Source organism: Euprymna scolopes, chromosome 21 (assembly GCF_053919585.1).
Source record: "Euprymna scolopes isolate OS-2025 chromosome 21, ASM5391958v1, whole genome shotgun sequence".
Lineage (NCBI taxonomy): Eukaryota > Metazoa > Mollusca > Cephalopoda > Sepiida > Sepiolidae > Euprymna > Euprymna scolopes.
In genome coordinates, this window is record NC_136502.1 from 64,205,467 (window position 1) to 64,217,568 (window position 12,102).

The 12,102-nt window shown below is 36.5% G+C and overlaps 1 protein-coding gene across 17 annotated transcripts in view; it reads right to left on the bottom strand.

Moving 5' to 3' along the window:
• LOC145242419 (P2X purinoceptor 4-like) overlaps positions 1-12,102 on the bottom strand; it is a 691,075-nt gene that overhangs the window by 335,534 nt on the left and 343,439 nt on the right. For 14 of the 17 annotated variants that reach the window (XR_013862728.1, XM_080105461.1, XM_080105465.1 and 11 more), the window contains one exon: positions 7,811-7,882. The exons of the other annotated variants lie outside the window; for them this stretch is intronic. Coding sequence is in view for 13 of the 14 variants with exons in the window: in XM_080105461.1 (XP_079961587.1) it covers positions 7,811-7,882 (72 nt within the window). In the remaining variant the exon portion in view is untranslated. The remainder of the gene's footprint in view (positions 1-7,810; positions 7,883-12,102) is intronic. 17 annotated transcript variants of the gene reach the window in all.

A 12,102-nucleotide genomic window follows, 5' to 3' on the forward strand; every position in this document is an offset into this window, starting at 1 on the left:
TGAAATGTCTTCTTTTTTTTTTTTTGTCAGTAGGACCGTAACAGACTCAATTAAAAAGAAAAAACTTACTTTTTGTGTCTTAGCTTTTTTTTCAGTAGTTAAATTTTTCCCTGCAGTTTTTTTCCATTTGTTGTCCAATATCTTTTTGGCTTAAAGTTTCCTTTTTGTGAATTGGAATCTTCATCACGATTTGTTATATCCGTATTTAAATAAGAATACAGCAAGAAACACGGGGTTATGGGTGAAAGACAAAGGGATTTATTTACAAGGGAATACATGTGACACAAGAGTTCCTCGACATCTTTTCTTATTTTCTTCTTTCCTTCTTTGTCAGTCACGTGAGAGGGTCAATATATCTATAGTTCATTTCATCTAGGAAGGGATGTTAGGTTATTCCATTACATCACTCTTTAATATTGTTTCTTTGTAGAATTGGTTTCTTGCTGTTGTAAAATCAGTGCATTCAATTAATATGTGTTTGATTGTGAGTGGTGTTTGACACGGTATACAGTTGGGTTGGCTTTCTTTTTTTAGTATATATGAGTGGGTTAAATATGTATGGCCTATTTTTATTCTTGTTAGTTTGACTTCTTTTCTGTTTAGTAGCTTTGTTCTGTTTTTTAATTTCGTGTAGTTTGTTGTTAGGATATTCATTCCAGTAAGTTTGCCTTTTCTTTGTTGTGTATGCATTGATATGTCTTTTTAGATTTGTGTATGGAATTTGGAAATTTGCATCGATTGGGAGATTTAAAGCAGTTTTTGCTGCTGAATCTGCTAATTCAATTAATTGCTCGGTATCCAGCAGAAAATGATTTCTTTTTTACTGTTTAATACAGTTAATTTTTGGAGTAATTTTGCGATTAGGAGGTTGTCCATCTTTTATTTTTAATCGCTTTTAGAGTGGATTGGGAGTCTGACAGGATTATAAATTTGGATTTTTTATTATTGGAGGCAAGATTGAGAGCTAGGATTAGAGCATGTATTTCAGCACTGAAAACTGATGTTTCTTTTGGGAGGTTTGATAGTTTTTTTGATTGATTTATTGAGTATTGCTGCACTGGCTGTTGCGTTATTTTGTTTAGACCCATCTGTATAGATGTGGATGTGATTTGGATACTTTTCTTTGATTTTATGGTCATCATGATAAGTTATTGGATGAGTATTTTCTTTTTATGTTTACTTAAACTTAGATCGATGTTAGGGGTTACGATTTTCCAGGAAGGGGTTTTGAGTAGGACAGTTTCATGAATTTTGGTTATGGGTAGATTGGCTTCTTTGGAGATTGGTTTTATTCTGAGTCCAAAACTTTTTATTGAATTTTCTTTTTGGTCAAAAAGATGTTTACACTTTGGATTTAAAGTGTTAGTGTGTGTTGGGTTTGTGGGGTTGGCTGTTAGTTTTGTGGTTTCTAAGCATTGGAGGGGTTTCATGCGCTTCTGCATATAGGCTTTCTACAGGGGAGGTTTGATATGTTCCTAGTGCTATTTTTAGTCTGGAGTGGCATATTGTCTGGAGGGTTTTTAGATATGACTTTCTGGTGGATTGATATATGAAGCTGCCATAATCTATTTTCGATCTGATTAGTGCTCTATATAGTTTGAGTAGTGTGTTTTTGTCCACTCCCCAGTCTGTATTAATGAGTACTCATAGGAATTGTAATGCTTTATTACATTTGGTTTTGATATGATTGATGTGTAGAATGAAGTTTAATTTTTTTTGTCAAAAATGATTCCTAAGTACTTGTGTTCATTTACAAATTGAATTTTTTCACCTTCAATCTGTAAGGTTGGGTCAGGGTGGAGTTTGTGTTGATTACAGAAATGGATGCATTTTGTTTTAGTTTTGGAGAATTTGAAACCATTTTTTCTTGCCCATTTATTAATTTTATTTATGTTGTTTTGTCATTTTTGTTTGATATTGTGAATGTATTTTGATCTGTAGCTGATTGAGCAGTCATCTATGTATAAGGAGAGAGCTTTTATAATGTTATTGATTTTTATGTTAAATAGAGTTGTTGACAATATGCTGCCTTGGGGCACTCCTCCTTGATTTTGTGGGTCTGATAAAGTCAAATCTATGTGAACTTGGAAAATCTGTCTGTTAGGAAGTTTTTTTATGAATTCAGGTAATCTACCTCTTAGTCCAATGTTGTGGAGATCTTTTATGATACTTTGATTCCAGGTAGTTTTGTAAGCTTTCTCAAGATCAAAAAATCTTACATTTTCCTTATTAATGAAAGCTTCTCTGACATAATTTTCGAGGTTAGTGATGTGGTCTATACATCCCTGATTTTTTTGGTATCCACATTGAATTTTAGAAATTATTTTGTTGTTATCTAAATACGATAGGAGACGGTAGCTGATAATTCTTTCAAACGTTTTGCATAGGCAGCTTGTGAGAGCTATTCATCTGTAGTTTTCTGGGTTTGATGTATCTTTTCCCAATTTGGGTATCGGTATTATTGTTGCATTTTTCCATGAAGTTGGGAAATCTTTTGTTTCCCATATTTTATTATAAATTTTGAGAAGGAGTTTTAATGATTCGGGCGGAATTTCTGTAAGGAAGCTGTAGTGCACTTATCTGGTCCTACAGCCAAGTTATGGGATTTCCCTATGACGGTTTCTAGTTCATTGAGTGAGAAGATTTCATTGTAAGGCTTTTTGTTTTTGGAGTTAAAGTTTATTTTGTATTTTGCTCATATTTCTTAATTGTTTATTGTAGTGTTTTGATGATGAATTTCCAGCAAAGGTTTTAGCTAGTGTGTTGGCAATATCTTTTTTTATTGGTTATTTTCTGTTTATTTGTGAGGAGGATTGGGTTCGGATTATATTTTCCAGATATTTTCCGAATCATTTTCCAGATGGTTTTGAGTTTAGTGGTGGTATTGATTTTGTTGATAAATTGTTGCTAGCAGATTCTTTTGGATTCTTTAATCGTTTTTCGAGTTTTAGCTCTTTGGTGTTTGTATTCTAATAAGTTGTTGGTTGTTTTTTAAATTTTCTTAAAGCTGCCTTTCTCTGTCTGATAGCAGTTTTACATTCTGGATTGAACCATGATTTGTTTGTTTTTCCAGGAGGAGAATTTTTGGGTATGCATTTTTTGGCTATTGTTATGAGTACTTCCGAGAATTCTTCCATTATTTGGATTTAGTGTTCTGTTAATTTTAGTGAACAAAGTTCCTTGAATTTGGCCCAGTTGGCTTTGTTTGTGTTCTATCTGGGTATGTGGTTTTAGATGGGGTTACTGTAATCGATTATAATAGGGTGGTGATCACTTTCACATGGTTCTTCATAAGTGCTCCATGTATAATCTAAGAAACTTGACGGATCGCACATGGCAAGATCAATGGCACTAGTCGATCCGTTTGTTGGATTTAAGTATGTGGGATTTTTTTGATTGAGAAGGCACAAGTCATTTTTGTTAATTAGTTGTTCAATTTTATTTCCTTCTGAGTTTGTGACTTTATATCTGTAGAAAATGTGTAAGGAAAGTCCTTTAAAATTACAGCGCCCTCTATAGATGTGTAATGTTGCAGCAACGTAAAGCAATTCAATAACCAGTAAACACCGGTTCTGCACGAAATCCAACTAGCAAGGTACCTAGATGGACGCGAACGGTTACTCAGAACGGTCCCAAAAACGGTAAGATATGCTCACACCCACACGGCACGAGAAGCAACAGCAACACGATTCCCGACCAAGTCAATCATCGCTCTCCCAACGTCTTTCAATCACCCGCTTTTATGGCCGTTGCAGGTCGGCTAAATTTGCATATTGCGAGAATTCATGTGACTTTGCGAGATATCATCCTTTACAAAAGACGGCGGCCACCATCTTGATCTTTCTTTCTCTATTTTCGGTCGGCGACGCTGAGCCAGCGCCGAGGTAAGTCTTTTCTTTTCGTCCGTCTCTCTTACGCACCCACACAACACACAAACACGCAGGCGCTTGTCTCCTGGATGCACATTACAACATCCCCATAGCATATTGTGGCAGTTAAAGTCTCCTGGGAGGTTGAACAGTGAAGGTAGTTGTTTTATTAAATTTTCTAGTTAATTTTCATTTATTGGTCATGAGGCGGGGAAGGTATATTGAGCAGATTGTAATTGTTTTGTGTAATGTAACTTCAGTTGTAATTGCTTGGAGATTTGTTTTGACAGAGAAATTGCTTTGAGGTATGTTATTCCTTACAAGAATTGAGTTGCCTCCATTAACACAAAGGCCTGTGTTATGGAAATAGTTGTATTGTTTAGGGTTTTGAAATGGTTATTGTTTTGTAGGAAGGTTTCTTGTAAATAGACAATGACTGGCTTGAAGAGTGAAATGAGTATAAGAAGTTTGTTATAATTAGATTTTATTCCACGACAATTCCATTGGATGATTTGTTGTGTTTTTCTATTTCTATCCATGAGGTTATTTTAATTTTCCTCTATTTCCATCTCTTTAGAGGTGGACGGTTTATCTTTTGTCAGAGTTTGTATCCTTGGTGAAGTGTTTTGCTGGGTTTTTTCTTTTTTATTTGGATTTGGACGTCGATCTGGATCTTGCTTGAGATGTTGCTGTTTTGGCTTCTTGTTCATTTTTTCCCTCTTGATTACTTGTGTTTGTTTTCTTTTTTTTATCTAGGGTGTTTTTGGTTTCCATTTTTTCTAGAATTTGGAATCTATTTGGAGTGTCTATTGTTTGGTTTTCTTCTTTTCTGGAACGTTCTTTATTTGCTGTTTTATCATTGCTTATGTTTTTATTAATTTCTGGTGATTGTTTTGTTGGTTTCTGTGATATTTTTTTAATGGTTCTGTTGTGGATGGAATATAAATTTCTTTGGTTGGATTTGTTATTTCTATTTTGTTTCCCAGATTTGAGTATTTTTCTCTTAGGCTATTTGGAAATTCTATTCAAATATATATCAACTATTTTTCTGGCTTCTAGGAAAGTTATGTTTTTTTTTGTACTTTACTTCCATTATTTCTTTTTCTTTTTCATATGTTTTACATATTTTGAAGAAGACCGGGTGATTTTCACCTCATTTATGCATTCTTCTTCGGGCTCTCTGTTGCCACATTTTCCGCATGTTTATATTCTTTATGATATCCATATTTTCAAAACATCTTAATGGAGTTGGGATGCATTGTCTTCCTTTTACATTTAAGTAGCCAATTTTTATTTCTTTAGGTTTGTTAAACATTAGTATGTGTTGGTGGTTATTATTTTATTGTTTCTTTTTATATTTATGCGGATATGGTTGATTATTCCTTATTTTTCCAATTCAGTTTTTATTTCTTCTTCCATTGCTAATGATAGCTCATAACTTCGAATTACTCCTTTCAAAGTATTTAGTGTTTTATGGGGAAAGACTTTGCACTTGTACTCATGGAAGTTCTTCATTTTGAGTAGAGATTGAATGTCTCTAAGATTGGTTACTTCAACTAATAGATTTCTGTCTTTTGTTTTTTTTAATTATTTTTGGTTTACTTTTTGTAGAGAATATCTTTTCTATTAGAAAAGGTGATAAGTTTCCAATCTTTTATTTTCAATTAATTCGATAACTAAGTTTCCTTCGCCTATATTTGGAACAGTTTTCCTAGTTTTCGATTTTTGTTCTTCATTATTTTGTTTTTTTCAGCCATGTATTTTGGGATTTATTTTTCATCACCCATGCTCCCTACCCACCTCGGAGTCCAAAATTGGGGCATAGTAAGGGGGAAACCCATTCGCCTTGTCCATGTCGGGGCTACATGGAGGATATACTCTTTTGGTAAGAAGTTCTTAAGCACTTTATTTCCTGTTCATTATGTCCTCAAAAATACATATGTTCAGATGGAGTGTCTTTCCAATTAATTGACCCTTGCCACCGCCTTCTAGCACTTACTTGGTTTGCCTATTTTGGTAGTGAGAGGAAAAAAAAAAAAAGGTTGGGGTACCTTTTAGTTTCGCTCTTTGTTATGGTAGTTGGTACTTTGGGTGTAAGTGGCATGACTGGCCGATTGGTTGGATCGGGCCTCTCCGACCACTCATCTAGCGGAAGTAAGGGCCGAAGATATGTTGCAGTGCCTAGACTTCTATGCACCCAGGTCTAGGTTAGCTCAATCACCACGATCACATCCTAAGGCATTACGGGTAGCAACCCATTGCTAACTGGTTGCCCCATTGAGGGATTTTTACCCTCTGCAAGGGGGCAGTCAGCTTATTCCCATGCCCTACCGATAGGACAAAAAAAAGGAGGGAAGTATACTTCAGGTTGTTTACATGTATTCATGGATTTTAGTTCGGTTGTTTTTATTACTTTGGTTGGTATGTTTTAAATTAGGAAGCCAGTAGGGAAGTGGATGTACAAAAGAGGAGGGAAGGGGAGGGGGATGTTGTTTTTGTTTTAGGTTTTGCAGAACATGCATTAGTTGTGCAGTTAAAACGAAAAGGTATTAATGTAGGTGCAGTTATGTCAGCAAGTCATCTTCCAACAGCCTGATCTGGTTACAACTACTAAAGTAGAAACAAAGCAAAAAAGCAATGGCAATAGGATGATAAACACATGTTCCGTTAAAGGTGATAGGACATTGTGTTTTATTGTTTAGTAAAGAATAAATGGTAAAATGTATGGCAATGGATATAAAGATCAACAAGAACGAGAATGTGAACCACACGAGATTGAGATTTTTGTGTCTCTCATGTAGAACCACATGCCTCAGATGAATCTGAGTCATATATATGTTTTGATGCTGGAAACAAGTAGCTCGATGTTAATGAGCACTGGAACAGGTAGTCGGACATCTGTGGGCACTGGAAACAGGTAGTTGGACACCAGTGAGTGCTGTAGCAGGTAACCGGGCGTCAGTGAGCACTGGAACAGGTAGTCAAATGTCAGTGAGCATTGGAGTAGACAGTTGGACATCAGTGGGCACTAGAACGGATAGCTGGACATCAGTGGGCACTGGTATGGGTAGTTGGATGTCAGTGGGCTACAGGAGCTAGTGGCTAAAAACATTGGAGCTGCAGGAATGAGCTGAGGAGCCACTTGAGTTAGCTGGAGGTGCTGCAGGAGTAAGCTGGAATCGCTCGAAGCTGCAGTAATGAGCTGGAGTTGCTGGAAGTGAGCCGGAATTGGCTATAATATATTTTACACGGTATTCCTTACAGTTAAAAGTGTCTTTGGGTTTATTAACTGTATTTATTTTAATAGAGATTTGAAATAATAGTCCTTTATTTTTGTTTAGTTTGTGAAAAGTGAAATTTGTGTATTTTCTCTTTGTTGTTTGAAAACGGTCATCGTGTTTTAAGGAGTGTAAGTTTTAGCTGATAGCATACTTTTGTTTACAAACATGGGAGTGATTAACTAGCAAGCTACGACAAAAGCATACTTATGGGTATTTGTTGTAGATTACTCAGAAACCATTAGTTTTTGGAGGTTTTCAATAACATATTCTGATTTCTTGCACAAAATACATTTATTTAACAAATTTCATTGCTAAATCTTGTTTAAAAAATCTTATATTTTGAAAAAATAGCAAGAAAAAAGGTTGCCAAACGCATATGATCATAAGGAAAAAATATTCATCCATTCGAGGCACAAAAATGGTAATAAGTTCGGATTTTAAAAATTTAAAAAGATTCTTTCATAGATAATCCAGCTTTTTCTATGTATGCCATTAATGAGATTTTTTAAGCTCAGTTGTTTTCATTATCCCTTATGTTCTCTTAAAAAAAAAAAGTAAGGATTCTTGGGATTATGACATACCTGGTTTCAGATCTGTAAATAGTTAGCCAGTAGCTTTTTTAGCTAGTAATCATAAATGTATGAAAATGTATCACTTTACCTCTGGGCATTTGGTTTGTGCCTGGTCATATGTAAGGATTGCATTTGTTGTCACAAAACTGGCACTATTTTCCTAAAAAGATGAAAAAAAATTTTTTTTTTAATTTGTTAATATGTCAAGCAAATTATATATATATATATATATATATATATATATATATATATATATATGAGAGAGAGATATGTACATAAATCTATAGATCTATATATATCTATTTTTTTTTTACATGGAGGTCACCAATTATCAAGGCCCAGAAGCCACTCGGGGATAAGGGTTATTGTGTTTACAGTAATCAATGGGATAGTATCATAGTAATCGTTAGTATTGGAGATTTGATAAAGTGTCTTACTTAAGGGGGCGGTTCATCAGGAATTTGTTTATGTTGGACTTGAAGACATCCAAGTTGAAGTCGGGCGGGAAACAGGCAAGCGGCAGAGAGTTCCAGAGGCATACAGTTCTAAGAAAGAAGCTTTGTTCATGGAATCTACATTTTGATTTAGGCATCAATAAATAGTGGGGAAAATTATTGACAGTGGTTTCAGCTAGTCAGGTGTTTTTCATGAAAGATTGGCGAGGGGGGACCAGAGATGGAGCTCAGATGAGCACTTGCCATGGAAATAATGATAAAACAGAGACAGGCTCACAACGTCTCTTCTGTGGGAGAGAGGTTGCAGGGAAGAGAAAAGGGCATCCCTCACCAAACCACAAAGTCTATTTTGTACTCTGTCAAGGCAGGATAGGCTGTTTTTAGCAGCTCCTGCCCAGATGTGGCAGCAGTACTCCATCCTTGGACGTACTTGGCTTTTATATAAATAGAGAATTGCATCATTAGTGAGATATCTTCTGGAGCGGTAGAAGGATCCTACCATTTTCCCAGCGACCTTGGCCACAGACTTGATGTATGCGGTCCATGTCAGATCAGGAGTAAAGGTCAAACCCAGAAGCTTATCAAAACATGGGGCCTCCCCAAGACGAGAGCCATCCATTTCAATTGATGCCAGATGGGGATCAGAGCGTTGATGATGTAATGATAGGAGCTTGGTCTTAGATGCATAAAAGGTAACCAGCCACCCCTTCCCCCACTGTACCACGCGCTCAAGATCAGAGGAGAGAGAATCAGAGAGAACATTGTCATTTACGGCCATTGATGTGTTACCATAGATAGTCGTGTCATCAGCATAGATGTCAACGAATGATTTTAGTATGTGTTTTGGGAGATCATTGATGTAGATCAAGAAGAGAGTTGGGCCCAGGATGGACCCCTGAGGGACTCCAGCATTAATACTGTGGGCCTCTGATTTCTGCCCATCAATCACTACTCTTATGAGCCTATCAGAGAGAAATGATTTAATGATTGAGAAAACATTTCCAGTTATACCGTAGCTGGAAATCTTGCAAAGTAGGCCTTTATGCCATACCTTATCGAAGGCCTTTGATATGTCAAGAGCAATTGCCCTAGAAATGAATCCTTTGTTGAGAGATTCGCTAATCCTATAAGATATAACAGTTAGCACATCTGCTGTAGATCTTGCAGAACGGAACCCATATTGCGTGTCACTAAGAAGGTTATTTCTGCTGAGGTGGTTGACTACTTCTCTATTTACTATGGATTCCAGCAACTTACTCATGACACACAGGAGACTTATTGGTCTGTATTGAGAGGGAGATGACTTAATCACCTGAATTATTAAATACAGGGCATACTGATGAGGTTTTCTAGGGTGTTGGAAAGCACTTCTCCTTAAGGCAACGCTTAAACAGTTTGGTAAGTATGGGGGCAAGTTCTGGTTGTAGCATTTTTAACACTATAATTGGAATACCATCATTTAACACTATAATTGGAATACCATCAGTACCAATTGCTTTACTGGAATCAAGGTTCTCATATATATATATATATATATATATATATATATATATATATATATATATATATATATATATGGTATAGGGGCTCTGGTAGAGGTAGTACCTTTGAGTCTCTGGCTGCTGCACCCAATAGGGTGGACAGAGATCACTGATTCTCAATCATCTCCTAAATCTCTCACTTGCTAGCTCCAAGAGCTATAACCTGGGTACTGGTCTCAGCAGGCCTGCTAAACCTTGTGTTGATACAACATCGCTAAGCAATGTGTCCACTAGACTGAATTAACAGTTAGAGTCAAGGACCAAGAAATAGCTGGTATGATGCCCAGCTGCACAGAAAGCTTACAAGGGTGGATCAGGCCCTTTAGTGTTGGCTCACAACTGATCAAGGAGATGGAACAATCTTACAAGAAAATCATTTTATCATTTTATCATCTGACGTGTGGCACAGTGTGCACCTGTACAGATCACATTAATTCAGTGGAGAGAGTGTGCTTTGTTCAGCACAAGCAATGACCACTTAAAACAAATCAAAGTGCCGGTTGTTCCGTTCACTCATTAGAGCCTAAAGTTTGGTACATCGATATGTGCTTTTTTTTTTTTTTTTTTTTTTTTTTAACTAATATTAAATCAATAAATCCTGTGATGATGGGATTGTGACGGGAACAGGTGAAGGATGTAACTGGTAGTTCCTAACATGAACATTACACATAGGTGGTGAAAGGCACAACACCCGCAAGAAATTGTGTGACTTGTGTCCTTTCATCATAAAGCAGCCCTTTACAGGATGGCACTGCTTTCTTCTTCATGGGGAGGGGTCTATAAAAATTGTTTACTTGCTCATGTCCCTGCCATCAGGTGCAGATGTCTGGGCATCCAATATTTGCACCCAAATCAAAAATAGAAGCAAAATACATGGAACAAATATGTTCATTGCAACTTGGAATGTAAGAACACTCCAGGATAACAAAAAGAACCCTGAACGAAAAACCACTATCATAGCACGTGTGTTAAGGCATCATAGAATTTCTGTTGCAGCTCTTTCTGATACAGGACAGCTAGAGGAAGTTGAAGGTGGATACACTTTTTATTGGATTGGAAAACCAAGTTCTGAGAAACATGAATCTTGTGTTGGTTTTGCCATCAGGAATGATATTGCCAAAGATCTTGAGTCCCTGATGTTGGTATAAATGACAAACTTATGTCCTTGTGCATTGCAGTAGAAAAGGACAAATATGGCACATTTTTGAGTTGCTATGCACTTACACTTAATTCATCTGATGAGCGAAAAGAGAGGTTTTACTCCTCTTTACATGAACAGATAAACAAGGTCTGTATACAAGATAAGCTGTTTGCCTTGGGTGACTTCAATGCTCGTGTGGGTAGTGATACACACTTTTGGAGAAATGTCATTGGTTCACATAGAATTGGTAAAATCAACTCAAATGGTGTTCTCTTATTGTCTCTTTACAGTGAATTTGCTCTTTTGCTCACTAATACAGTGTTTCAGCTGCCTAATTGCAAGAAAGCCAGTTGGAAGCTTCCCCGGTCTAATCATTATCATCTCATTGATTATGCCATTGAACGTCGTTCTGATAGACAAGATATAAGTCTTACACGCTCTTACAGCATCGAGGAATGTTGGTCAGACCATAAATTGATCTGCTCCACAGTCAAGATGAAAATCAAGCGCCCTGTTCGAAACCAACGTAATTCTTCTGTCAAGAGAATTGATGTAGGCAAGTTGAAGGTTAAGGAGATAATGCATTCATTTCACAAGGATGAAAAGCTGTCCTCTGTTGTATGTGGGAATGACATTGAAGCATCTTGGAAAACTGCAGTGTATGATTCTGCCAAAGAGTCAATAGGAATGTTCAAAGGAAAAACCAAGATTGGTTTGATGAAAATGATCCAACTATCGTCCCTCTGCTCAATAACATGCATCAAACCCATCAAGTATGGATTACTGACAAAAATTCTTCAGTCTAACACAAGGCCAAAAGGTTGGCACAATCTCAGCTCCCGAAAATGAAACAAAACTGGTGGGAGCAGAAAGCCAGGGCCTTACAAGATATGGTGGATAGATGTCATTTTAAATCATTCTACCAAAACTACAAGGGGGTATTTTGTTTCATTTTAAGGGGGGCATCCCCAATATTTGTGTCGGATGGCATTCTCCTCACTGATAAGATAGAAATTACTAAGCGCTGGGCTGAACACTTAAAATATTTTAAACAGAGAATCGACATGGGTAGATTGGTAGGTGTGTCAGAAATTTCGTGAAAAATAGTGAATAATTCCACCCCGTTTTTCCAAGCTTATAACTCCTCGAAAAATGTAACTCAAGCCCTAATTTTTTTCAATTAAGGGAGCAAGGACCAAGGTTTCATTAAAAAAAAAAAAAAAAAAAAAAAAAAAAAAAAAAC